The 27,532-nt window shown below is 48.7% G+C and overlaps 1 protein-coding gene and 1 pseudogene across 1 annotated transcript; both read left to right on the top strand.

Moving 5' to 3' along the window:
• Nucleotides 1–1,961: 1,961 nt before the first annotated feature.
• Nucleotides 1,962–6,139, top strand: LOC135571204 (gastrula zinc finger protein XlCGF17.1-like). The gene is made up of 2 exons (XM_065016996.1): nucleotides 1,962–2,667; nucleotides 4,613–6,139. The coding sequence occupies exons 1-2, from the start codon at nucleotides 2,238–2,240 to the stop codon at nucleotides 5,359–5,361; spliced, it is 1,179 nt and encodes a 392-aa protein (XP_064873068.1). The 5' UTR covers nucleotides 1,962–2,237; the 3' UTR covers nucleotides 5,362–6,139.
• Nucleotides 6,140–24,489: 18,350 nt separating this feature from the next.
• LOC115123635 (deleted in malignant brain tumors 1 protein-like) lies at nucleotides 24,490–27,301 on the top strand (annotated as a pseudogene).
• The last annotated feature ends 231 nt before the right edge of the window (nucleotides 27,302–27,532 follow it).

Below are 27,532 nucleotides of genomic sequence, written 5' to 3'. Positions count from 1 at the left end.
TTTTATCAGAGTATCTCTTGTGACATTGATCCCAGCTATGAGGTTTCTCTCCTGTGTGTGTTCTCTGGTGTGATATCAGGCTACTTGACTGAATAAAACTCTTCCCACATTGACTACAGCTGTAAGATTTCTCTCCTGTGTGTGTTCACTGGTGTATAGTCAGATGCCTAGATGTAACAAAACTCTTCCCACATTGATCACAGCTATAAGGTTTCACTCCTGTGTGTGCTCTCAGATGTACTATCAGCCAGCTTGAGTGATTAAACCACTTCCCACATTGAGTACAGTTATAAGGTTTCTCTAATGTGTGTATTTTCTGGTGTGATTTTAGATCTGTTGAACTAACAAAACTCTTTCCGCAGTCAGAGCAGTGGTAAGGTTTCTCTCCCTTGTGTGCTCTCAGATGTACTGTCAGGCAGCTTGAGTGAGTAAAACTCTTCCCACATTGATCACAGCTATACGATTTCTCTCCTGTGTGAATTCTCATGTGTACGTTTAGTGATTCTGATCTTAAGTAACTCTTCCCACAATCAAAACAGTGGTGAGATTTCTCTCCTGTGTGTACTCGCTGGTGGATTTTAAGTTCTTATGAAGATTTGCAACCTTTCCCACAGTCTGAGAAGCAATGAGATTTATTCCCTGTGGGTCTCTGCTGCTGTTTCTTGAGGTGATGTGATCTGGAGAGACTCTTCTCTGCCTCGTTAGCATCATGATGTTGATTCTCCCCAGAGGATCCACGATAGTCACGTCTCTCTCCTGTGTGAACAACAAGTCAGACAGATGGTTAAAGGCCCACAACAGCAGAAATCCACTGTAAAAGGTGATGCCAACAGCGTAGCCATGATGTTGTACAACAATTGACGTCTGTAATGAATGTTAAAATTACTTGACAATTGTCTTGGAAAGGCACACACCTTATATAGACAGGTGTGTGCCTTTCCAAATCATGTCTAATATATTGAATTTACACAGGTGGACTCCAATCAAGTTGTAGAAACATCTCTAGGATGATTAATGGAATCAGGATGCATCTGATCTCAATTTGGAGTCTCATAGCAAAGGGTCTGAACACTTAAGTAAATACATTTGCAAAAATGTCTAAAAACCAGTTTTTGGTTTGTCATTATGGGGTATTGTGTTTAGATTGATGAGGGGGGAAATCATTCTATTTTATAATGAGGCTGTAACGTAACTAAATGTGGAATAAGTGAAGGGTCTGAATACTTAATGAATACACTGTATACCACTGGAAGAGGTTTCTATCATTGGCAGTTTTGTACACAGTCAGGTGATACGTGGTATAGAAAGTCCAATCTTAGGAGAGAACATGGGAGGCACTATACTGTGTGTCTGCAGGTGTCTATCTGGTCAAAACCACTGATACAGGTGTCCCTCCACCCTCTGGTGGGATGGATCATGTCTACAGAGAAACCTACATTCAAATACTTAGATTTGTGTGTATTGGGTATATGTTGTGAAATTATTAGATATTACTTGTTAGATATTACTGCACTGTCGGAGCTAGAAACACAAGCATTTTGCTACACCTGCAATAACATTTGCTAAACACGTGTATGTGACCAATAAAATGTGATTTTGATTTGAAATAAACGTCCTATTTATCAAAGGTGCTTTTGGCTGGAGTCAAAATGACTCCAAAGGATTTGAATGTGTTATGTTGGATGAATTGAATGAACCACATTTTGGCTGTGATAAAATATATGCCTCTGGGGTCAAAATGATCCATGTCAGAACTATGGTTCAATGTAAATATGTAGTGGGTCTTGAGTTTGTTTTAAATTATCACTCATTAAAAACGAATCAATCAACACATGCTTTTCTTTGAACGACTTAATATGATAATCAACTTTAATGAAATAAATTAAAAATAAACTTTTGGTTCCTCAACTGCGTTGCCCCTCCAGTCAGCAGATGGCGATGTGCGTCTTTTACGTTCAGGCGACGCTGCCAGTGTGACGTATAATCTAGTGGACGGGACGCTCCTTCAACAACAACAGTTAGACACCTCGGTAGCTTTCTAGCAAACATAGCTACAACATTCACTCTCTTTACACTGTTTTGGTGTACATTCGTCGCTGTGTATTAAACACACTTCTGTCGTATGTACGTGTTGGCCCATTTAATTATATATTTACGTGGTTTGTCAGCTAGCTGGTTTGCTAAATTAGCTTAGAACTAGGCTAGTCGCTAATGCTAGCTAGCGAACATCTCCGACCATGAGTTCACTAAGCTGCTCTCCTCCTGATAAAGAAGAGGAGGTCTTCTGGACGGAGAAAGAAGTTCTCCTGAAAGAGGAGGAGGAAGAGAAGGATGTTACAATACAAAAACAAGTAGAGGGTGAGGCTGTTCCCGTGAAAGAAGAGAAAGACGTTTCAGTGAAAGAAAAGGAAGACTCGTTCAGAGTGAAAGAGGAGGAGGATGTTACAGTAAAAGAAGAGGAAGCGGAGAGAGAGGAGGATGCAGTTTTTGGAGTGAAAGAGGGGGAGGGGGAGATGACTGTCACATCGAAAAAGGAGGAGGAGGACGAAGAGGAGGAAACTGGACATCTGGGCCTGGTTTCCCAAACGCATCTTAAGGCATCCTATGGTTCTAACGGTGAACTCAGCCGTAAGATGGTTTTGAGAAACTGGGCCGTGATTAACACTAGTAAGTACTGTCTTAAAAACAGAGGCACAAACTCTGCAGTTGTTGAACTGATGTGTGGTGTTAAAGGGGAAATATGTAATTGCTACATTTATATTATTTATAGTCATTGATTCTTGAAGAATATAACACAAACCTCATGAGCTTAGTTCAACTGTACCACATCAGAACCCCAAATAAGATTTTTACTCCAATGTTTAGAAACAATGTAAATCAACACTGTATAGCCTCAACATGGTTAAGACCCAGGTTTGAGTTCAGCTCAGACTTCCCCTGAATTCACTACACTATAAATATGTTTATAATGTTACTGTCTGCTTGATTTACAGTAGCGTCTCATTACTCTGTTTGTGTAGAGAACTGTTACTTAATGGACAGGCTATTGTACAACACACAGGGCTATTTTCCTTCATTCAGGACATTTAGAATGACAACACATTACAGAGGAGCCTAGTGGGATTATTCACACAATTATCTGGTGATCAGGTTATGAAATGTCATGACAAACACATTTTAGTTTCCATGTTTCACCTGAAATATTAAATTATTTATAATCCTAGGTCTATGTTGTTGTTAGGGGAAGTTATGGGTCCTACAGTAGGTCTATGTTGTTGTTAGGGGAAGTTATGGGTCCTACAGTAGGTCTATGTTATTGTTAGGTGAAGTTATGGGTCCTACAGTAGGTCTATGTTGTTGTTAGGTGAAGTTATGGGTCCTACAGTAGGTCTATGTTGTTGTTAGGTGAAGTTCTGGGTCCTACAGTAGGTCTATGTTGTTAGGTGAAGTTATGGGTCCTACAGTAGGTCTATGTTATTGTTAGGTGAAGTTATGGGTCCTACAGTAGGTCTATGTTGTTAGGGGAAGTTATGGGTCCTACAGTAGGTCTATGTTGTTGTTAGGTGAAGTTATGGGTCCTACAGTAGGTCTATGTTGTTAGGGGAAGTTATGGGTCCTACAGTAGGTCTATGTTGTTAGGTGAAGTTATGGGTCCTACAGTAGGTCTATGTTGTTAGGTGAAGTTATGGGTCCTACAGTAGGTCTATGTTATTAGGTGAAGTTATGGGTCCTACAGTAGGTCTATGTTGTTAGGGGAAGTTATGGGTCCTATAGTAGGTCTATGTTGTTAGGTGAAGTTATGGGTCCTACAGTAGGTCTATGTTGTTAGGTGAAGTTATGGGTCCTACAGTAGGTCTATGTTATTAGGTGAAGTTATGGGTCCTACAGTAGGTCTATGTTGTTAGGTGAAGTTATGGGTCCTACAGTAGGTCTATGTTATTGTTAGGTGAAGTTATGGGTCCTACAGTAGGTCTATGTTATTAGGTGAAGTTATGGGTCCTACAGTAGGTCTATGTTGTTAGGGGAAGTTATGGGTCCTACAGTAGGTCTATGTTGTTGTTAGGTGAAGTTATGGGTCCTACAGTAGGTCTATGTTGTTGTTAGGTGAAGTTATGGGTCCTACAGTAGGTCTATGTTATTGTTAGGTGAAGTTATGGGTCCTACAGTAGGTCTATGTTGTTTGTTAGGGGAAGTTATGGGTCCTACAGTAGGTCTATGGTATTGGTATGACTAGCGGTTTCCACATTAGCATGGAGGAGTTTCTGCAACCAAATTCCGTGTGCATTGCCCTCGTGCGCCTAATTTAGCAAACACAGAAAGGGGCCTATATTGGTGACCAAAGGTTGTCTGGCACACTGCTTAGGGGTTCAGCAACTGTAATAACTTATTTCTAGCCTACAATCATCGATGTTACTACTAATGTGAAAACAAGAGAAAATATGACTATTGTTGCTCACTTGACTGTCTTAAGACAATTGTCAAATAATTTTAACATTCATTACAGACGTCAATTGTTGTACAACATCATGGCTACGCTGTTGGCATCACCTTTTACAGTGGATTTCTGCTGTTGTGGGCCTTTAACCATCTGTCTGACTTGTTGTTCACACAGGAGAGAGACGTGACTATCGTGGATCCTCTGGGGAGCCTCAACAACATCATGAAGCTGACGAGGCAGAGAAGAGTCCCTCCCGATCAGAACACCTCAAAAAACACCAGTGGAGACCAACAGGGAAGAAATCTCACTGCTGCTCTGACTGTGGGAAGAGTTACTTAAGATCAAATTCACTAAAAGTACACATGAGAATTCACACTGGAGAGAAACCTTATGGCTGTGATCAATGTGGAAAGAGTTTTACTACATCTAGCCATCGGATTGTACACCAGAGAACACACACAGGAGACAAATCTTATAGCTGTGATCATTGTGGGAAGAGTTTTACTCAGTCAAGCAGCCTGTTATCTCACCAGAGAACACACACAGGAGAGAAACTTTATAGCTGTGATCAATGTGGAAAGAGTTTTACTACATCTAGCCATCTGTCTATACACCAGAGAACACACACAGGAGACAAATCTTATAGCTGTGGTCAATGTGGGAAGAGTTTTACTCAGTCAAGCAGCCTGTTATCTCACCAGAGAACACACACAGGAGAGAAACTTTATAGCTGTGATCAATGTGGAAAGAGTTTTATTACATCTAGCCATCTGTCTATACACCAGAGAACACACACAGGAGACAAATCTTATAGCTGTGATCAATGTGGGAAGAGTTTTACTCAGTCAAGCAGCCTGTTATCTCACCAGAGAACACACACAGGAGAGAAACCTTACAGCTGGAAAATCCAGGCTCTGAATTGAAAGAGTGATATTTATATGATATAACAGAAAGTGACTAACACAAAAAGATCTGTGTTACACTTACAGCATTGGTGACCCACTGGAATCAAAATGTAGCTAGATGTTTTCTACAAGTTGTCCTCTAACCAGTGATGTACACATTATTCCCAGATTCCATGTGGTTTTTGAGCTGTTAGTTTTAACAGGACAACCTCATCTCCCCTTTCGCACAAATGATTTCAACATGATATCGATGAGTGATGAAAAATAAGTGTTGCGTTCCTTTGTTTAACGACCTCTAAATGTAAATGCATCTCTCCAAAATGTAGCTGACTGTCTTCTGCACGTTGTCCTCTAACCAGGGAGGTAAAATATATCTCCCATTTCCATGTGTTTTTTTAGTTGTGTTAGTTACCAGTAATATGATTGTTGTTGCAGATGTTTGTGCAGATGGTACATTTTATGTTTAGGTTTTCAATATCACAAATGGTTTCTGCATATTGGTTATTGATTTGGACACATTAAAGCTGTGTTTTGACATTGGGCTGAACCACCTAGCTAAATGTCATTGAAAAGACGTTGAAAAGAAGACTATACCCAACGTCCAATATAAGTTTGGTTTTAAATATTTATTTTCAGGCTGTTGTTAATAATGACTTGAAAACAACTTAATTTCAATGTTCGTGCAGTTTAGACACATTGACTGTTGTGGAAAATATTGAATCAACTATTTCACCAAAACCAGAACCTGTGAATTCAACTAGACTTTATTACAAACAGTAACAAAGCTGAACAATTCCATGGAAGAACTGACTCTTCATTCTTAGTACTTGGCTTTTATACAGTCTGATCCTAACATAACATTCTAACCACTAGGCTGCTGCCCCAATAATACACTAACTACATGTAATATAGCCTATACAGTCTGATCCATACATAACATTCTAACCACTAGGCTGATCCTTATATAACACCCTGATCCTTATATAACACCACTCACTACCCTGCCCCAATAATACACTATATACATGTAATATAGCCTATACAGTCTGATCCTTACATAACATTCTAACCACTAGGCTACCCTGCTGCCCCAATAATACACTATATACATGTAATATAGCCTATACAGTCTGATCCATACATAACATTCTAACCACTAGGCTGCTGCCCCAATAATACACTAACTACATGTAATATAGCCTATACAGTCTGATCCTTACATAACATCATCACTCCACTGTATGAATCTAGTTGTCTTGCTTAGTTTCCATTCTCTTATTGGCTCAGACATTGGGGCATAGATTCTATTGGTGGTGACATGAACACTCCTACTGGGGCTTATCACTGATTGTCTAATGTTCCTGTCCACAGGTCAGTCAACTTACCTGGTTAAATAAAATAAATAAACAAAAAATGTGTTGAATACAACAGGTGTAGACTTTACTGTGAAATGATCTGAAACCCAACGATGAAGAGTTAAAACATTATACCTTTTATGTGGTACATTTTCACATCTCATAGTACAGAACTCCTAACTGGTCACCTTGTAACACAGACAGTCTTTCATTCAAAACCTGTCATTCATTCATTCAGATTGTAAACATCTCTCACCACACAACCATTGATTCAAAATATACGTTTATTGATAAATGTAAAGAGAACGTTGGTTTAATCACCAAAACACAACATATTGATATCTTTTTTTCAATTGAGTCGTTTTAACTACCAGTTGATCCAATAGAAAACAATGCAAGATACGTGTTTCAAATGTCCCTTAGAAGTGCTGACAGTAACATACTACAGTACTGTACATTACAGTAGATTACACAGTTCACATTAGACAATACACTTAGTGAAATTACAAGATGATGTCATCATACTGCATCAACTGGTTGTTTAATGCAGCAGAATGAGGTTCTTAGAGTTCTACTGTGTCTGAACTGAGAGGAGCTTCTGAGATGGAACTCCAGCTACTGATTGACGATGGTCAGTAGAGCTTCTGAGATGGACCTCCAGCTACTGATTGACGATGGTCAGTAGAGCTTCTGAGATGGAACTCCAGCTACTGATTGATGATGGTCAGTAGAGCTTCTGAGATGGACCTGAATCAAATCAAATGTATTTATATAGCCCTTCGTACATCAGCTGATATCTCAAAGTGCAGTACAGAAACCCGGCCTAAAACCCCAAACAGCAAGCAATGCAGGTGTTGAAGCACGGTGGCTAGGAAAAACTCCTTAGAAAGGCCAAAACCTAGGAAGAAACCTAGAGAGGAACCAGGCTATGAGGGGTGGCCAGTCCTCTTCTGGCTGTGCCGGGTGGAGATTATAACAGAACATGGCCAAGATGTTCAAATGTTCATAAATTACCAGCATGGTCAAATAATAGGTCTGCTGAACAGGTCAAGATTCCATAGCCGCAGGCAGAACAGTTGAAACTGGAGCAGCAGCACGGCCAGGTGGACTGGGGACAGCAAGGAGTCATCATGCCAGGTAGTCCTGAGGCATGGTCCTAGGGCTCAGGTCCTCCGAGAGAGAGAAAGAGAGAGAAAGAAAGAGAGAAAGAATTAGAGAGCTTACTTAAATTCACACAGGACACCGAATAAGACAGGAGAAGTACTCCAGATATAACAAACTGACCCTAGCCCCCAACTACTGGAGGATGAGACAGGAGACACTGTGGCCCCATCCGATGATACCCCCAGACAGGGCCAGACAGGAAGGATATAACCCCACCCACTTTGCCAAAGCACAGCCCCCACACCACTAGAGGGATATCTTCAACCACCAACTTACCATCCTGATGTCCACATACAATACATCAACAAAAGTATGTACGACACAGACGGACAGGACACACACACACACACACACAGACAGACCTACTAGCCACCCCTCCACTCTCTCCCTGAGTCCATGCCCCAGACCGACAGACAGACAGACCATTTACATTTAAGTCATTTAGCAGACGCTCTTATCCAGAGCGACTTACAAATTGGTGCGTTCACCTTATGACATCCAGTGGAACAGCCACTTTACAATAGTGCATCTAAATCTTTTAAGGGGGTGAGAAGGATTACTTTATCCTATCCTAGGTATTCCTTAAAGAGGTGGGGTTTCAGGTGTCTCCGGAAGGTGGTGATTGACTCCGCTGTCCTGGCGTCGTGAGGGAGTTTGTTCCACCATTGGGGGGCCAGAGCAGCGAACAGTTTTGACTGGGCTGAGCGGGAACTGTACTTCCTCAGTGGTAGGGAGGCGAGCAGGCCAGAGGTGGATGAACGCAGTGCCCTTGTTTGGGTGTAGGGCCTGATCAGAGCCTGGAGGTACTGAGGTGCCGTTCCCCTCACAGCTCCGTAGGCAAGCACCATGGTCTTGTAGCGGATGCGAGCTTCAACTGGAAGCCAGTGGAGGAGCGGAGGAGCGGGGTGACGTGAGAGAACTTGGGAAGGTTGAACACCAGACGGGCTGCGGCGTTCTGGATGAGTTGTAGGGGTTTAATGGCACAGGCAGGAGCCCAGCCAACAGCGAGTTGCAGTAATCCAGACGGGAGATGACAAGTGCCTGGATTAGGACCTGCGCCGCTTCCTGTGTGAGGCAGGGTCGTACTCTGCGGATGTTGTAGAGCATGAACCTACAGGAACGGGCCACCGCCTTGATGTTAGTTGAGAACGACAGGGTGTTGTCCAGGATCACGCCAAGGTTCTTAGCGCTCTGGGAGGAGGACACAATGGAGTTGTCAACCGTGATGGCGAGATCATGGAACGGGCAGTCCTTCCCCGGGAGGAAGAGCAGCTCCGTCTTGCCGAGGTTCAGCTTGAGGTGGTGATCCGTCATCCACACTGATATGTCTGCCAGACATGCAGAGATGCGATTCGCCCCCTGGTCATCAGAAGGGGGAAAGGAGAAGATGAATTGTGTGTCGTCTGCATAGCAATGATAGGAGAGACCATGTGAGGTTATGACAGAGCCAAGTGACTTGGTGTATAGCGAGAATAGGAGAGGGCCTAGAACAGAGCCCTGGGGGACGCCAGTGGTGAGAGCGCGTGGTGAGGAGACAGATTCTCGCCACGCCACCTGGTAGGAGCGACCTGTCAGGTAGGACAGACAGAACTACTAGCCACCCCTCCACTCTCTCCCTGAGTCCATACCCCAGACCGACAGACAGACAGAACTACTAGCCACCCCTCCACTCTCTCCCTGAGTCCATGCCCCAGACCGACAGACAGAACTACTAGCCACCCCTCCACTCTCTCCCTGAGTCCATGCCCCAGACCGACCGACCGACCGACATTCCAGAGCCTCCAGCGACGGTCAACATTCCAGAGACTTCAGCGACGGTCAACATTCCAGAGCCTTCAGCGACGGTCAACATACCAGAGCCTTCAGCGACGGTCAACATTCCAGAGCCTTCAGCGACGGTCAACATTCCAGAGCCTCCAGCGACGGTCAACATTCCAGAGCCTCCAGCGACGGTCAACATTCCAGAGCCTTCAGCGATTGTCAACGGTCCAGAGCCTTCAGCGATGGTCAACGGTCCAGAGCCTTCAGCGATGGTCAACGGTCCAGAGCCTCCAGCGATGGTCAACGGTCCAGAGCCTCCAGCGATGGTCCACGGCTCGGAGCTTCCTGCGCTGGTGCCACGGCTGGAGTCTTCCTCTGCGCCAGTGCCCAGTCCAGGCACGGCTTTCAGCCCAGCTTCATGGCCGGATCTGCGGTCTGAGCGGGTGCTTCGTCCCTCAACAGGGCCGCCACCAAAGCTAGTTGCCCACCCAAACACTCCCCATCCAGGTTCAGGTTTTGCTGTCGGAGTTTGTAACTTTGGCGGAGGGGGGGATGTCACGCCCTGACCATAGGGTTCTGACCATCAGCTGACCATCAGCTGCCCCCAGGGTTCTGACATCAGCTGACCATCAGCTGCCCCCAGGGTTCTGACCATCAGCTGACCATCAGCTGCCCCCAGGGTTCTCTATGGTGCAAAAGGTCAGAGCTTGACTTGGGGGATGTTCTAGTCTTGAATTTCTATGTTGGTGTGAGTATGGTTCCCAATTGGAGGCAGCTGATGATCGTTGCCTCTAATTGGGGATGATCCTTAGTGTGGTCCTTTTCCCACCTGTGTTTGTGGGATATTGTTCCGTTTTGGTTTAGTGCTCTATGCGCTACGAACTTCACATTAATTTATTCTTTGTTGTTTTTTGAAGGTTCACTTCAATAAATATGTGGAACTCTACTCACGCTGCACCTTGGTCCGCTCATTATGTATACAACAAACGTGACACTCACTCACTGACAGACTGGGTTGGTAGAAGGAGACAGGGGAGGAGGGAGAGAGAGGTGAGAGAGATAGGACTTATTGACAGACTGGGTTGGTAGAATGAGACGAGGAGGGGGAGAGAGGGGAGAGAGAGATGAGAGAGATAGGACTTATTGACAGACTGGGTTGGTAGAAGGAGACAGGGGAGGAGGGAGAGAGCGATGAGAGAGATAGGACTTATTGACAGACTGGGTTGGTAGAAGGAGACAGGGGAGGAGGGAGAGAGCGATGAGAGAGATAGGACTTATTGACAGACTGGGTTGGTAGAAGGAGACAGGGGAGGAGGGAGAGAGCGATGAGAGAGATAGGACTTATTGACAGACTGGGTTGGTAGAAGGAGACGAGGGAGGAGGGAGAGAGAGATGAGAGAGATAGGACTTATTGACAGACTGGGTTGGTAGAAGGAGACAGGGGAGGAGGGAGAGAGAGATGAGAGAGAGAGATAGGACTTATTGACAGACTGGGTTGGTAGAAGGAGACGGGAGGAGGGAGAGAGCGATGAGAGAGATAGGACTTATTGACAGACTGGGTTGGTAGAAGGAGACAGGGGAGGAGGGAGAGAGCGATGAGAGAGAGAGATAGGACTTATTGACAGACTGCGTTGGTAGAAGGAGACGAGGGGAGGAGGCAGAGAGAGACTGACATATAAACCAACTGAATATATTTGTATCACTGACTTCTCACCAGTGATGTCATCATAACCAGTAACCTTTTCCTCTCTTGGGCCTTAATGGAACATTAAGCCAATATTATATAAGAGGTGAACTCAATCAGTAGAAAGTTAGAGGTGATATTATAGGACACACTATGTGTAACTTTGCTGCTCTGCCAGCAGTTTCCTGTGGAGTTTTTCTAATGTCAGTGTTTCCTGTATGTAGGTGGGTTTAACTGATCTTATCTGCTTAAAGGTTTGTCACGTCATAGAAGTAAGGAAGTAATGATATAGAAGTCATATAGTCTAACAGTATTTCTCACTCTTCAGTCCTCTCTTTATGACAGTAGACTTGTTTTGTCAGTGGAGCCCAAGTTAGAGACAGATATGATACCTGCAGTGGTACTGATGACCCTGTTGTGGAGCACAGGTAGGACGCTGTTATGTTGATGTACACTTGTGACAGTTACTGAGATATGATTTGATATTGTAAGGTATATTATAATTTGCAGGGTTAGTAAAATAACATACAACTGGAAGCAGACAGTAAAAATGTGTCTCAAAGCAGGACAATGATGTGATCACCTGTAAATGTACTTTACTGTAGTCTAACTGTCCATCTGGGGACAGGCACTAATGTCAGTTAAGTTGTGATGGTGTCATGCATCTGACTGTTGTATATTCAGTGTGTCAATGATTGATTGTATCTGTCTCTATGTAAATGAATGAAAGTATATATGATGTATTATATATTAGATTGGTGTTATGTTTGAGTAGGAGAAGGGAGGGGTGTAGATGATAGAGGTCTATGAGCTGAGTCAAGATCAACAGGTCCAACACTATGAGAGAGAGAGAGAGATGAGCAGCGTGAGAGAGAGGAGAGGGGAGGAATGGGGTGAGCATAGGAGGGAGAAGTGGAGGGGACAGAGGGGAGGGGACAGAGGAGGGGAGGGGACAGAGGGTAGGGGAGAGAAAAGGGGAGTGGAGAGAGAAGGGGAGGGGACAAAGGAGGGTAGGGGGAGAGAAAAGGGGAGTGGAGAGAGAAGGGGAGGGGAGGGTGGAGAGGTGGAGGGGACAGAGATTTGTGGAGGAGAGAGAATGAGAGAGAAAGGGAGGGGAGAGAGAGGAGAGGGGAGGAATGGGGTGAGCATAGGAGGGAGAAGTGGAGGGGACAGAGGAGGGAGGGGACAGAGGAGGGGAGGGGAGAGAGGAGGGAGGGACATAGGAGGGGAGGGGACATAGGAGGAGGGGACAGAGGGGGTATGGGAGAGAAAAGGGGAGTGGAGAGAGAAGGGAAGGGTGGAGAGGTGGAGGGGAGAGAGATTTGTGAAGGAGAGAGAATGAGAGAGAAAGGGAGGGGAGAGAGAAGCGGAGGGGATATTTGTGGAGGAGAGAGAAAGTGTCAAGGAAGGGCAACACTAAGACCTTCTAAGCCAGCTGTATCCACTAGGGCCCTCTCAACCAGCTGGCTCCTATCGGGCCCTCTCAACCAGCTGGCTCCACTAGGGCCCTCTCAACCAGCTTTATCCACTAGGGACCTCTTAGCCAGCCGGCTCCACTAGGGCCCTCTCAACCAGCCGGCTCCACTAGGGCCCTCTCAACCAGCGGGCTCCACTAGGGCCCTCTCAACCAGACGGCTCCATTAAGGCCCTCTCAACCAGCTTTATCCACTAGGGCCCTCTCAACCAGCTTTATCCACTAGGGCCCTCTTAGCCAGCTGGCTCCACTAGGGACCTCTCAGCCAGCGGGCTCCACTAGGGCCCTCTCAACCAGCGGGCTCCACTAGGGCCCTCTCAACCAGCGGGCTCCACTAGGGCCCTCTCAACCAGACGGCTCCATTAAGGCCCTCTCAGCCAGCTGGCTCCACTAAGGCCCTCTCAGTCAGCTGGATCCACTAGGGCCCTCTCAACCAGCCGGCTCCACTAGGGCCCTCTCAACCAGCCGGCTCCACTAGGGCCCTCTCAGTCACCCGGCTCCACTAGGGCCCTCTCAGTCACCCGGCTCCACTAGGGCCCTCTCAGTCACCCGGCTCCACTAGGGCCCTCTCAGTCACCCGGCTCCACTAGGGCCCTCTCAGTCACCCGGCTCCACTAGGGCCCTCTCAGTCACCCGGCTCCACTAGGGCCCTCTCAGTCACCCGGCTCCACTAGGGCCCTCTCAGTCACCCGGCTCCACTAGGGCCCTCTCAGTCACCCGGCTCCACTAGGGCCCTCTCAGTCACCCGGCTCCACTAGGGCCCTCTCAGTCACCCGGCTCCACTAGGGCCCTCTCAGTCAGCCGGCTCCACTAGGGCCCTCTCAGTCAGCCGGCTCCACTAGGGCCCTCTCAACCAGCCGGCTCCACTAGGGCCCTCTCAACCAGCCGGCTCCACTAGGGCCCTCTCAACCAGCCGGCTCCACTAGGGCCCTCTCAACCAGCCGGCTCCACTAGGGCCCTCTCAACCAGCCGGCTCCAATAAGGCCCTCCCAGTCAGCTGGCTCCACTAATGCCCTCTCAACCAGCCGGCTCCACTAGGGCCCTCTCAACCAGCTTTATCCACTAGGGACCTCTCAGCCAGCTGGCTCCACTAGGGCCCTCTCAACCAGCCGGCTCCACTAAGGCCCTTTAAGTCATCTGGCTCCACTAGGGCCTTCTCAACCAGTTGGCTCCACTAGGGTCCTCACAACCAGCCGGCTCCACTAAGGCCCTCTCAGTCATCTGGCTCCACTAGGGCCCTCTCAGCCAACTGGCTCCACTAAGGCCCTCTCAACCAGCCGGGTCCACTAGGGCCCTCTCAACCAGCCGGGTCCACTAGGGCCCTCTCAACCAGCTGGCTCCGCTAGGGCCCTCTCAACCAGCCGGCTCCGCTAAGGCCCTCTCAACCAGCTGGATCCACTAGGGCCCTCTCAGCCAGCTGGCTCCACTAAGGCCCTCTCAGCCAGCCGGCTCCACTAAGGCCCTCTCAACCAGCCGGCTCCACTAAGGCCCTCTCAACCAGCCGGCTCCACTAAGGCCCTCTCATTCATCTGACTCCACTAGTGCCTTCTCAACCAGCTGGCTCCATTAAGGCCCTCTCAGCCAGCTGGCTCCACTAGGGCCCTCTCAGCCAGCTGGCTCCATTAAGGCCTTCTCAGTCAGCCGGCTCCACTAAGGCCCTCTCAGTCATCCGGCTCCTTCAGGAGGTTAGGAAGTGCAGCTCAGTTTCCACCTCATTTTGTGGGCAGTGGGCACATAGCCTGTCTTCTCTCTGCCTACCTCTCTCAATAGCAAGGCTATGCTCACTGAGTCTGTAAATTGTCAATTTTTTTCTCCGTTTTTTCTCAGTCACGGTGGTCATATAGTTTGCCATCATTTATATATGTTTGGTTATAATTTGTTTGGGCCAGACTGTCTGAGTTCTGTCCTGAGGCTTTGTTGGGTTAGTAGTGGTTTGTGAACTAAGCTTCAGGACCAGCTGGATGAAGGGACTTTTCTCTTTGTTTATCTCTTGGTATTTCAGTGCTGGTCTCTTGTTTTTATGTGGTTATAGACATTGAAGACTTGTTTCTGGATATTAATTAGTGATGGATATTAATTAGTGATGGATATTAATTAGTGATGGATATTGGTCTAATTCTGTCCTACATTATTTGGGCCTTTTTCTTTGTACTCTAAGAATGTTTATGCAGATAGTACATAACTCAACTCTCCCTGACCCCACCAGTCTAGTACATAACTCAACGCTCTCCCTGACCCCACCCCACCAGACCCCACCTAGTACATAATCAAACCCCACCACTAACTCAACTCTCTCCCTGACCCCACCAGTCTAGTACATAACTCAACTCTCCCTGACCCCACCAGTCTAGTACATAACTCAACTCTCCCTGACCCCACCAGTCTAGTACATAACTCAACTCTCCCTGACCCCACCAGTCTAGTACATAACTCAACGCTCTCCCTGACCCCCACCAGTCTAGTACATAACTCAACTCTCTCCCTGAACCCCACCAGTCTAGTACATAACTCAACTCTCTCCCTGACCCCCACCAGTCTAGTACATAAGTCAACTCTCTCCCTGACCCCCACCAGTCTAGTACATAAGTCAACTCTCTCCCTGACCCCCACCAGTCTAGTACATAACTCAACTCTCTCCAACACAATTTCATTCCTACCTTTTGTTTGTTTTCATCCCAAGGGAAAGGTTTGGAAACACCTACACATACATTAACACAGAAACAGCACAATTCATCTCATATGACCTAGTAGTCCTGTAGAGCTCTTTAACATCCACACAGTATAGCTGGGTCTCCCTGTCCTGTCCCTATGTGTCCACTGCCCTGCAGAGCGCCAACCCAACACATCCCACTCAGCTTTAGGGTCTTAGTGAAACATTCATTATTGGTTTCAGGTGTATTAGGTCAAGGCCAGAGTGACAACCCACAGGACAGCAGACCCCCAGGGCAGGACGGAACAACCCAGCAGCTGTTGAAAACAGGAAGTGGACATCTTTTCAATACAGACTCCTTTTGTTGTACTGTTTTCAATATAAGACATCCAGACCTTATTCAAATTGTCCAGTAAACCCTTATAAGAGGTGAACTGAAGCAGTAGAAAGTTAGAGGTGATATTATAGAACACACTATATGTGTAACTTTGCTGCTCTGCCAGCAGTTTCCTGTGGAGTTTTTCTAATGTCAGTGTTTCCTGTTGTTATGTGGGTTTAACTGATCTTATCTGCTTAAAGGTTTGTCACGTCATAGATGTGACCTGAGTCAAACTCAACAGGCCTGATGCTATATGTCAGGAAGAGAGAGAGAACGAGAGAGAGAAAGGGGGGTGGGAAGGGCAGAGGAGAGGAGAGAGTAGTGGAGAGGAGGGGAGGGGAGGAGACAGAGGAGAGAGTAGTGGAGAGAGAGGAGGGGAGGGACATAGGAGAGAGTAGTGGAGAGAGAGAGGAGGGGAGGAGACAGAGGAGGGAGTAGTGGAGAGAGAGAGGATGGGAGGGGACATAGGAGAGAGTAGTGGAGAGGAGGGGAGGGGAGGAGACAGAGGAGAGAGTAGTGGGAGAGAGAGAGGAGGGGAGGGGACAGAGGAGAGAGTAGTGGAGAGAGAGAGGAGGGGAGGGCAGAGGAGAGAGTAGTGGAGAGAGAGGAGGGGAGGGGACAGAGGAGAGAGTAGTGGAGAGAGAGAGGATGGGAGAGGACAGAGGAGAGAGTAGTGGAGAGAGAGAGGAGGGGAGGGGACAGAGGAGAGAGTAGTGGAGAGAGAGAGGTGGGGAGGGGACAGGCCAAGGGAAGTAGGCGTGATGAGGGTGCTGCAGTGACCCCAAAAAAATAACACATGTAACTTTACTCAAATATTCCAATAACGTGTCGTAAATACTGAGCCCACAGTAACAGACCAAACATACATAAAACAATCCCGCACAAAAACCATGGGGAAAACAGAGGGTTAAATAATGAACATGTCATTTGGAATTGGAACCAGGCAAAGCAAAGACAAAACAAATGGAAAATGAAAAGTGCATCGGCGATGGCTAGAAGGCCGGTGACGTTGCTGCCCGAACAAGGAGCTGGACCGACTTCTGTGGAAGTTGTAACAGTACCCCCCCTTGAGGCGCAGGGCGATCCGGATGGAGATGGTGGAACTCCCGCAGCAACGAAGGGTCCAAAACGTCCTCCACCGGCACCCAGCATCTCCTCCGGACCGTACCCCTCCCACTCCACAAGGTACTGAAGGCCTTTCGCTCGACGCCTCGAGTCCATTATGGCTCAAACAGCATACGCCGGGCCCCCCTTGATGTCCAGAGGGGGTGGAGGAACCACCTGCACCTCAGACTCCTGGAGTGGACCAGCCACCACCGGCCTGAGGAGAGACACATGGAACGAGGGGTTAATACGGTAATTGGGGGGAAGATGTAACCCGTAGCAAACCTCGTTCAGTCTCCTCAGGACTTTGAATGGCCCCACAATCCGCAGGCCCAGCTTCCGTCAGGGCAGGCGGAGGGGCAGGTTTCAGGTCGAGAACCAGACCGGTGAAAACCCGATGGCGGAGGTGAAAACCAGAGGTAAGGCTGACCGAGACCCCAGACGTTCCATGAACGCCCTACAGACCCTTGACGTGAACTGGGGACCTCGGTCAGACACTATAACCTCAGGCACCCCATAGTGCTTATAAGACATGTGTAAACATGGCCTCCTCAGTCTGTAGGGCTGTAGGGAGATCGGGCAAAGGAAGGAGACCGCAGGACTTAGAGAACCGATCCACAACGACCAGGATCGTGAGGGAGGAAGATCCTTGAGGAAGTCCACAGAAAGGTGCGACCAAGGTCATTGTGGAATGGGTAAGGGCTGTAACGTCCCTCTGGGCAGGTGGAGGGGAGTGGGCTCTGTACGTAACACCTGCTCGATGTCCGCGTCCAGCTCCCACACTACCGGTGCCACCAAGCAAGAGACCGGAAGTTCGGGAGTGTGATCTATGGACCGCTCCTCTGTGTCATACATCCGGGACAGTGTGTCTGCCTTAGCGTTCTGGGAACCTGGTCTGTAGGACAGTGCATCTGCCTTAGCGTTCTGGGAACCTGGTCTGTAGGACAGTGCGTCTGCCTTAGCATTCTGGGAACCTGGTCTGTAGGACAGTGCGTCTGCCTTAGCATTCTGGGAACCTGGTCTGTAGGACAGTGCGTCTGCCTTAGCGTTCTGGGAACCCGGTCTGTTGGACAGTGCGTCTGCCTTAGCGTTCTGGGAACCTGGTCTGTAGGACAGTGCGTCTGCCTTAGCGTTCTGGGAACCTGGTCTGTAGGACAGTGCGTCTGCCTTAGCGTTCTGGGAACCTGGACTGTAGGACAGTGCGTCTGCCTTAGCGTTCTGGGAACCTGGTCTGTATAGGACAGTGCGTCTGCCTTAGCGTTCTGGGAACCTGGTCTGTAGGACAGTGCGTCTGCCTTAGCGTTCTGGGAACCTGGTCTGTAGGACAGTGCGTCTGCCTTAGCGTTCTGGGAACCTGGTCTGTAGGACAGTGCGTCTGCCTTAGCGTTCTGGGAACCTGGTCTGTAGGACAGTGCGTCTGCCTTAGCGTTCTGGGAACCTGGTCTGTAGGACAGTGCGTCTGCCTTAGCGTTCTCAGAACCTGGTCTGTAGGACAGTGTGTCTGCCTTAGCGTTCTGGGAACCTGGTCTGTATAGGACAGTGTGTCTGCCTTAGCGTTCTGGGAACCTGGTCTGTAGGACAGTGCGTCTGTCTTAGCGTTCTGGGAACCTGGTCTGTAGGACAGTGTGTCTGCCTTAGCGTTCTGGGAACCTGGTCTGTAGGACGGTGAAAACAAAAAGGGTAAAAAACAACATGGCCCACCTTGCCTGGCGAGGGTTCAGTCTCCACCTTGCCTGGCGAGGGTTCAGTCTCCACCTTGCCTGGCGAGGGTTCAGTCTCCACCTTGCCTGGCGAGGGTTCAGTCTCCACCTTGCCTGGCGAGGGTTCAGTCTCCACCTTGCCTGGCGAGGGTTCAGTCTCCACCTTGCCTGTCGAGGGTTCAGTCTCCACCTTGCCTGGCGAGGGTTCAGTCTCCACCTTGCCTGGCGAGGGTTCAGTCTCCACCTTGCCTGGCGAGGGTTCAGTCTCCACCTTGCCTGGCGAGGGTTCAGTCTCCACCTTGCCTGGCGAGGGTTCAGTCTCCACCTTGCCTGGCGAGGGTTCAGTCCCCACCTTGCCTGGCGAGGGTTCAGTCTCCACCTTGCCTGGCGAGGGTTCAGTCCCCACCTTGCCTTGCGAGGGTTCAGTCTCCACCTTGCCTGGCGAGGGTTCAGTCCCCACCTTGCCTTGGGAGGGTTCAGTCTCCCGGTCCCCCACGTCATAGTCTCGCTCCGCCGGGCTGAGCTTCTTCGAAAAGAAAGCACAGGGGCGGACCTTTAGTGGCGTACCTGTCACGCCCTGGTCGAAGTATTTTGTGTTTATCTTCATTTATTTGGTCAGGCCAGGGTGTGACATGGGTTTTTGTATGTGGTGTGTATGTAGTGGGATTGTAGCTTAGTGGGGTGTTCTAGGTAAGTCTATGGCTGTCTGAAGTGGTTCTCAATCAGAGGCAGGTGTTTCTCGTTGTCTCTGATTGGGAACCATATTTAGGCAGGCATATTCTTTGGTTGTGTTGTGGGTGATTGTCCTTAGTGTCCTTATGTCCTTTTTCTGTCATGTGTTAGCACCAGTGTTAGGCTGTTTCGGTTTTCATATTACGTTTATTGTTTTTGTATTTGATTCGTGTTTACTTTGTCATTTGTCATTCATCATCGGCTGATTGGACTAGATCCATGTTGAGGTGAGACACGTCTGATTGGACTAGATCCATGTTGAGGTGAGACACTTCTGATTGGACTAGATCCATGTTGAGGTGAGGCACGTCTGATTGGACTAGATCCATTTTGAGGTGAGACACGTCTGATTGGACTAGATCCATGTTGAGGTGAGACCATTCCATGTCTTTATTGGTTTGTGTGAGAAGGCAGTTTGGGAGAAGGTGGTGGACCGTTTGAGGATTCTACAGTTCCCCTGGTGGAGGTTCTTGGAACACTGATATTTAAGTCTGAGGTTGATGAAAACAAATTTGGTGCTGCAATGTTGTGTGTTATCTTGAATAGCAGGCAGATGTTGGAGTACAGAATGAAATGGAGAGGAGAGGGGAGGGGAGGAGGGGAGAAGGGGAGGAGAAGAGAAGAGAGGGGGAGAAGAGAAGAGGAGAGGAGAGGAGAAGAGAGGGGGAGAAGAGGAGAAGAGAGGAAAGGAGAGGAGAAGGAGAGGAGAAGCAAGGGGGAGTAGAGGAGAAGTGAGGGGGAGTAGAGGAGAAGCGAGGGGGAGTAGAGAAGGGGAGGAGAGGAGAGGAGAAGCGAGGGGGAGTAGAGGAGAAGAGAGGGGGAGAAGAGGAGAAGAGGGGGAGAAGAGGAGAGGGGAGATGAGGGGAAGAGGACAAGAGATGGGGAGAAGAGGAGAGAGGGAGGAGGGGAGGGGAAGAAGAGAGGGGGAGAAAAGGAGAAGAGAGGGGGAGAAGAGGAGAGATGGGAGGGAGGGAGGGAAGGAGGGAGGGAGGGAGGGAAGAAGAGAGGGGGAGAAGAGGAGAGAGAGGAGGGGAAGAGGAGAAAAGAGAGGGGGAGAAGTGGGAAAAGAGGAAATGGGGAGAAGAGGAGAGATGGGAGGGGAGGGGAAGAAGAGAGGGGGAGAAGAGGAGAGAGGGGAGGGGAGGGAGGGGAGGGGAGGGGAAGAAGAGGAGAGGGGAGGAGAGGAGAAAGGGAGGGGGAGAAGAGAAGGGAGGGGAAGAAGAGAGGGGGAGAAGGGGGAGAAGAGGAGAGAGGGGAGGGAAGAAGAGAGGGGGAGAAGGGGGAGAAGAGAGAGGGGGAGAAGGGGGAAAAGAGGAAAGGGGGAGGCGAGGAGAGAGGGGAGGGGAGGGGAAGAAGAGGGGGAGAAGAGGAGAGAGGGGAGGGAGGGAAGAAGAGGAGAGGGGAGGAGAGGAGAAAGGAGAAGGGGGAGAAGAGGAGAAGAGAGGGGGAGAAGAGGAGAACAGAGAGGAGAAGAGGAAAGGGAGAGAAGAGGAAAGGGGAGAAGAGGACAGGGGAGAAGAGTAGAGGGGGAAGAGTAGAGGGGGAGAAGGGGGAGAAGAGGACAGGGGGAGGGCAGGGGAAGAAGAGGAGAGGGGGAGAAGAGTAGAGGGGGAGAAGAGAGGGGGAGAAGAGGAGAGGAGGGAGGGGAAGAATAAGAGAGGGGGGAGAAGAGAGACTGGGAGAAAAGGAGAGGAGAGGGGAGAATAGGGAGGGGTAGGAGAAGAGAGACTGGTAAATGAGTAGAGGAGAATAGAGGGTCAGAAGAGGAGAGGGGAGGGAGGGAGGGGAGGGGAAGAAGAGGAGAGGGGGAGGAGAGGAGAAAGGGAGGGGGAGAAGAGAGGGAGGGGAAGAAGAGAGGGGGAGAAGGGGGAGAAGAGGAGAGAGGGGAGGGGAAGAAGAGAGGGGGAGAAGGGGGAGAAGAGAGGGGGAGAAGGGGGAAAAGAGGAAAGGGGAGGAGAGGAGAGAGGGGAGGGGAGGGGAAGAAGAGGGGGTGGAGAAGAGGAGAGAGGGAGGGAGGGAAGAAGAGGAGAGGGGGAGAGAGGAGAAAGGGAGAAGGGGAGAAGAGGAGAAGAGAGGGGGAGAAGAGGAGAACAGAGAGGGAGAAGAAGAGGGGAGAAGAGGAAAAGGAGAGAAGAGGAAAGGGGGAGAAGAGGAAAGGGGGAGAAGAGGACAGGGGAGAAGAGTAGAGGGGGAAGAGTAGAGGGGGAGAAGGGGGAGAAGAGGACAGGGGAGGGCAGGGGAAGAAGAAGAGAGGGGGAGAAGAGTAGAGGGGGAGAAGAGAGGGGGAGAAGAGGAGAACAGAGAGGGAGAAGAAGAGGGGAGAAGAGGAAAGGGAGAGAAGAGGAAAGGGGGAGAAGAGGACAGGGGGAGAAGAGTAGAGGGGGAAGAGTAGAGGGGGGAGAAGGGGGAGAAGAGGACAGGGGGAGGGCAGGGGAAGAAGAGGAGAGGGGGAGAAGAGTAGAGGGGGGAGAAGAGAGGGGAGAAGAGGAGAGGAGGGAGGGGAAGAATAAGAGAGGGGGAGAAGAGAGACTAGGAGAAAAGGAGAGGAGAGGGGAGAATAGGGGAGGGGTAGGAGAAGAGAGACTGGTAAATGAGTAGAGGAGAATATAGGGTTAGAAGAGGAGAGGGGGAGAAAAAGGAGCAGGTGAATTGAAGGAGAGAAAAAAAAGAAAAAGAGGAGAGGAGAGAGAGGGGGAGAAAAGGGGGAGAAGAGGAGAAGAGAGGGACAGAAGAGGAGAAAAGAGGGGAGAAAAGAGGGGAGAAAAGAGACTGGGAGACGAAAGAGGAGAAGAGGAAAGGAAGAGGGAGGGGTGGAGGAGGAGGAGAGCGGGAGGAGAAGAGAGGGAGAAGAGGAGAGGGGATGAGAAGAGAGGGGGAGAAGAGAGGGGAGGAGAGGAGAGGAGGTAAGAGAGGAGGAGAGGAGAAGAGAAGAGGAGAAGAGGAGAAGGTGGAGAGGAGGTAAGAGAGGGGAGAAGAGAGGGGAGGAGAGGAGAGGGGGAGAGAGAGGAGAGGGTGAGAAGAGGAGAGGGGAGGAGAAGAGAAGGGGAGAAGAGGAGAAGAGAGGGGGAGGAGAGGAGAGGGGGTAAGAGAGGAGGAGAGGAGGAGAGAGGAGAGGGGGAGAAGAGGACAAGAGAGGGGGGAGGAGAGGAGAGGGGAGAGAGGAGGAGAGAGGAGAGGAGGAGAGAGGAGAGGGGAGAAGAGGAGAAGTGAGGGGGAGGAGAGGAGAGGGGTAAGAGAGGAGGAGAGAGGAGAGGGGGAGAAATGGAGAAGAGAGAGGGGAGAGAAGAGGAAAGGAGGGGAAGGGGAAGGGGGAAGAAGAGGAGAAGAGAGACTGGGAGAAGAGGAGAGGGGTAGGAGAAGAGAGGGGGAGATAAGGCGAGGGGGGAGGAGAGGAGGAGAAAAGGAGAGGGGAGGGGAGAAGAGGAAAGGGGGAGAAGAGGAGAGTGGAGAAAAGGAGAAGAGAGGAGGAGAAAAGGAGAGGGGAGGGGAGAAGAGGAAGGGGAGAAGAGGAGAGGGGAGAAGGGGGAAGAAGAGGAGGAGAGGGGGAGGAGAAGAGAGGGGAGATAAGGCGAGTGGGGAGGAGAGAGGAGAGGAGGAGAAAAGGAGAGGGGAGGGGAGGGGGAGAAGAGGAAAGGGGAAGAAGTGGAGAAGGGAGGGGGAGAAGAGAGGAAGAGAAGAGAGGGTTGAAGAGGAGGAGAGAGGGGGAGAAGAGGAGAGGAGAGAAGAGAGAGGTGGGAGGAGAGGGGAGGAGAGGGGGAGTGGGTGGAGAGAGGAGAGGAGAAGAGAGGGGGAGAAGAGGGGAGAAGGGGGAGAAGAGGAGAAGAGAGGGGAGAAGAGGAGGAGAGAGAGGAGAGAGAGAGGAGAGGGGAGAAGAGGAGAGGTGGGAGAGAGGGGGAGGGGAGAGGGAGTGGGAGGAGAGGGAGGAGGGAGGGGGAAGAGGGGGAGAAGGGGGAGAAGAGGGAGAAGAGAGGGGTTGAAGAGGGAGTGGAGGGAGAAGAGAGAGAGAGGAGAGGGGGAGAGGGGGGGAGAGGGGAGGAGAGGAGGAGAGAAGAGGAGAGGAGAAGAGAGGGGAGGAGAGGGGGAGAAGAGAGGGGGAGTTCATTAACTCAATTCTACTGACAATTTTGTCTATGGAGATTGCATGGCTGAATGCTTGATTGTATACATTTGTCAGGAAGGGGTGTGGCTGAAATATAATCCACTAATTTGAAGGGGTGTCCACATACTTTTGTATATATAGTGTATGTACACATGGGTGTTGTTGCACCATACCAACGATAATCCTGTCTTCCCCATCACATCATGAAAGGTCATGTTGATGTTCTTTAACCTCTGTCTCTCTCTTCCTCTGACTCCTCCCTTTCTCCTTTGTTTCTCTCTCTGTCTCTCTCTATCTCTTTCTCCTCTGTCTCTCTCTTTCTCCTCAGACCTCCAGGCTCAAAGCGTCAGTCCACCAGGTAGGTAGAGTATAAATCTACAGTGATTATAGCAGTTCAATATTAGTCAACTTTATTATCCCACATGGAGAAATTCATGTGTCCATACAAACCATTCTAAACCCCAATAACAAGTAGTGTTTTATGGAACTACTAATACTTGTCAACCACAAAGCATCACTGCTGTTAGAATAACAGAATCACTGTCATCATCTGTCCTCACCACTGTGTTTTCCTCTCTGCTGTTTACAGCTGAAGACTCAGTCAGACTGGTGAATGGGACCACTTCCTGTTCTGGGACAGTGGAAGTCTTCTTTGAAGGAGAGTGGTTGGGTCTATGTTCTAGTTGGTGGTGGAGCATAATGAGAGAGACGAAGGTTGTGTGTAGAGAGATGGACTGTGGGAATCCTGTATCTGTACATAGAGGACCTCTGTTTGAAGATGGAAGAACAGGAGTCACGATGTGGAGATGTAGTGAATATGAGTCTTCTAGAGAGTGTGTGAGCTCAAGATTACCTGGTGACTGTGATGGTGGATATTATAATCATGTGACCTGTTCAGGTAAGAGACTGGTCATATTGAGAGATGTATTTATACATTATATAATATTACCATTTATCATGTTTTATGTGTTTTTAGTTCATTTAAATAGAGGGAGAGATGTCAGATGTATTTAAACATTATATTTGTGTTTGTCATATTGGTTTATGGGAGATGTTCATGGGCAGATCATTGTAGATCAGATGGTACTGAAGTGAAGCTGCCTGATGGATGCCCAGCTGTTTATTTTCTATAAAGTGAAGTGAACTTATTCCTGTCTCCTGCCTGCATTATTCCCAACCCTATTCTGAGTGACTAAGAACCCATTTCTAACTCTTACAATATAAAACAAAGCAAACTACTATCTATTATCCAACATATTTGTGTTTAGTCCTTGACAGTGTCATCAACAAAACTGATTGAATGTTCAACCAACTCTTTTTCTCCAGAGTCTGTGCGGCTTGTGGGTGGAGCTGGTCTCTGCTCTGGGAGAGTGGAGGTGAAGTCCAATCAGTCCTGGGCCTCAGTGTGTGAAGCTGACTTTGACCGGCAGGATGCAGAGGTAGTCTGTAGGGAGTTTGGCTGTGGGGCTCCTGCAGCTCTACAGGGGGGGCTCTATGGAGGAGGTGGGGGTCAGACCTGGGATAAAGAGTTCCAGTGTAAAGGCAATGAGTCCCTTCTCCTGGACTGTGACACCTCAGACAGAGAGAACAACACCTGCCTACCTGGTAATGCTGTTGGACTCACCTGCTCAGGTAAGAAACAGTTTGTCTCTCAATCTACATTGTTTCTCACCTGGAGTGAAGAATATGAGAGACAATATAGGTGTGTTTTAGTGAGAAAATAGTAAGATTACTGTCTCTCTCTCTTCTTTTCTCAGAGCCTGATGATGTGAGGCTGGTGGGAGGAGGCAGTCGCTGTGCTGGTGGAGTGGAGTTGTACCACCAGGGAGAGTGGAGGACTGTGGGAACTGGAGACAGGGACAGGACCAGGATGTGTTTATCTGCAGTAGTGTGTAGACAGATGGGTTGTGGCTCCACTGTTTCAGCACCACCTGGAGACACCACTAGAGGGATTGGAGTTTTCTGTTTTGGGTCTGAGTCTTCACTGAGGGAGTGTGGAAAATCAGATAATCTCCTTCCTGGACTCACAGTGATCTGCTCAGGTAATAACAAGATACACTATATTACCAATAGTATGAGCACACAAATTGAGCACACAGCCATGCAATCTCAATAGACAAACATTGGCAGTAAAATGTTCTTACTGAAGGTCTCAGTGACTTTCAACGTGGCACGTCTGGGAGCAACAACGGCTCAGCTGCGAAGTGGTAGACCACAAAAACTCACAGAACGAACCTCAGAAGCACATAAAGTTCCACATACTTTTGTCCATGTATTATATCTCCTTCCTGGACTCACAGTGATCTGCTCAGGAAATATCAACATATTATAATTATATTTCAACTGATTTCCTTCATTCATACAACTTCCTCTGCACCTCTCATGATGACTGTTTAACTTGTCAATCTGCTTTACTAAATAGATCACTCAGTCAAGTAGGAATCAAATACACCTTAAATATCCCAGAATGCTTTGTAGTTGAGTGTTATCTCAGTGAATGTCTCTACTCACTACCACTGTCACATGTCATGTTATTGTCACATCTAAATGAGGAAAGTAGTTGAGGAGCTACGTTTTCTTTTTCTCTCCTCTTGTTCCAGATGTCCTGCTTAAGCCTGATATCAACATATGTTGTCTCAGTGACTGTAGGCCGACTACTCATGTTGCCCTGTGAGGGAGGGTGGCTGGCTCTGTTACATGCTGATGTTATTGTCATATCTATAGGAAACTAGTTGAAGAGGTTTTTCTTGTTCTCTTTTTCTTGTTACAGATCTCTTGGTCCAGCCTGATATCTTCCTGACTGACCCAATGGGAGGGGTCTTCAGGGGCCACCAGGGGCCCGAGATGTTCAGGGGCTACAATTTCACCATCACCTGCTCCACTCAGCCACAGTACCCAGGAGGCTCCTTCCTCCTCACGTTCACCGGCTCCAACAGAACCCAGACCCAGCCAGCTGTCAATCACTCTGCTGCCTTCCTCTTCCCTGCTGCAGATGACTCCCACCAAGGGAACTACAGCTGTGTTTATGACAATTATGTTTTCTCTCATAACTTCTCCTCTGAGAGTGAGCTCCTCTCCCTCACCATCACAGGTAACTGAACACGAACCAGACTTATAACTTTGTCATTGACAGATTTCCCACAGATCTATGTGATGATGATCAGTCCCCTCATCAAAGGTGTTTCTGTTTGCAGCCTCTCCTCTGCCAGCCTTCATCATCAGACACGTTGTAGTGCTGCTGATCGTACTGACAGCAATCACCACCTCCTACCTGTACTACAAGGTAAAGACATTTACTCAGACGTTACAAGTCATTTAAACTAGAGGGTGAGGAGGGGGAGGGAGAATGGAGATACTAGAGAGTAAATGTCTGACTGTTGGTGCTGTGCCTCCCTAGCCCACCAGGAGGCAGAAGAGGGTGAACAGGGTGAGCAGCATGGATCTTGATGTCAATGCCATGGAGATGGTCTCTCTGAGCTCCAGAGCTGAAGCTGGACCGGGAGAGGAGAGAGCAGCCCAGGGGACGGAGTAGGAGTAGAATGAATCTGACCCTACATGCTGATCTTAGGTCAGTTTTGTGTTTTAAATCGATGGTCAGCAGTGGACTGGTGTTTAAAATGTGGTGACAAACCTGAAGTGGTTCTAATTTTAATAACAAGTTCAGAATTAGTTTATCTTTCTAGAACCTTGGAAGAAATCTAAAAGTAGTGACTGCAACCACCATTATTCATTTAGTTTGGTTTTTTACCACCAGAGAAACATGGGGTTTTGGTAACATGGGGTTTTGGGTAACATGGTGTTTTGGGTAACATGGGGTTTTGGGTAACATGGGGTTTTGGGTAACATTGTGTTTTGGGTAACATGGTGTTTTGGGTAACATGGGGTTTTGGGTAACATGGGGTTTGGGGTTGGGTTTGGGGTAACATGGGGTTTGGGGGGTAACATGGGGTTTTGATTATTTTAAGGGGCTTAATTATGGGGTTTGTTTCATGTTCATTCATTCTTCATTTTTTCATGGTATCATGGGGTTATCTTTATTTCATGGGGTTTGGTAACATGGGGTTTTTTTTTTTTTGTCTTATTTAGT

Source organism: Oncorhynchus nerka, unplaced genomic scaffold (genome assembly GCF_034236695.1).
Source record: "Oncorhynchus nerka isolate Pitt River unplaced genomic scaffold, Oner_Uvic_2.0 unplaced_scaffold_696, whole genome shotgun sequence".
Classification (NCBI taxonomy): domain Eukaryota; kingdom Metazoa; phylum Chordata; class Actinopteri; order Salmoniformes; family Salmonidae; genus Oncorhynchus; species Oncorhynchus nerka.
Note: the sequence above shows the minus strand (reverse complement) of the source record. Positions and strands in the feature narration are given on the sequence as shown.

What these genes read in the sequence shown, in the direction of transcription:
- LOC135571204 (XM_065016996.1), top strand. Translation starts at nt 2,238, where the DNA reads ATGAGTTCACTAAGCTGCTCTCCTCCTGATAAAGAAGAGGAGGTCTTC. An exon ending in CTGGGCCGTGATTAACACTA is followed by an intron (nt 2,668 to 4,612) that starts GTAAGTACTGTC and finishes TTGTTCACACAG; the next exon opens with GAGAGAGACGTGACTATCGT.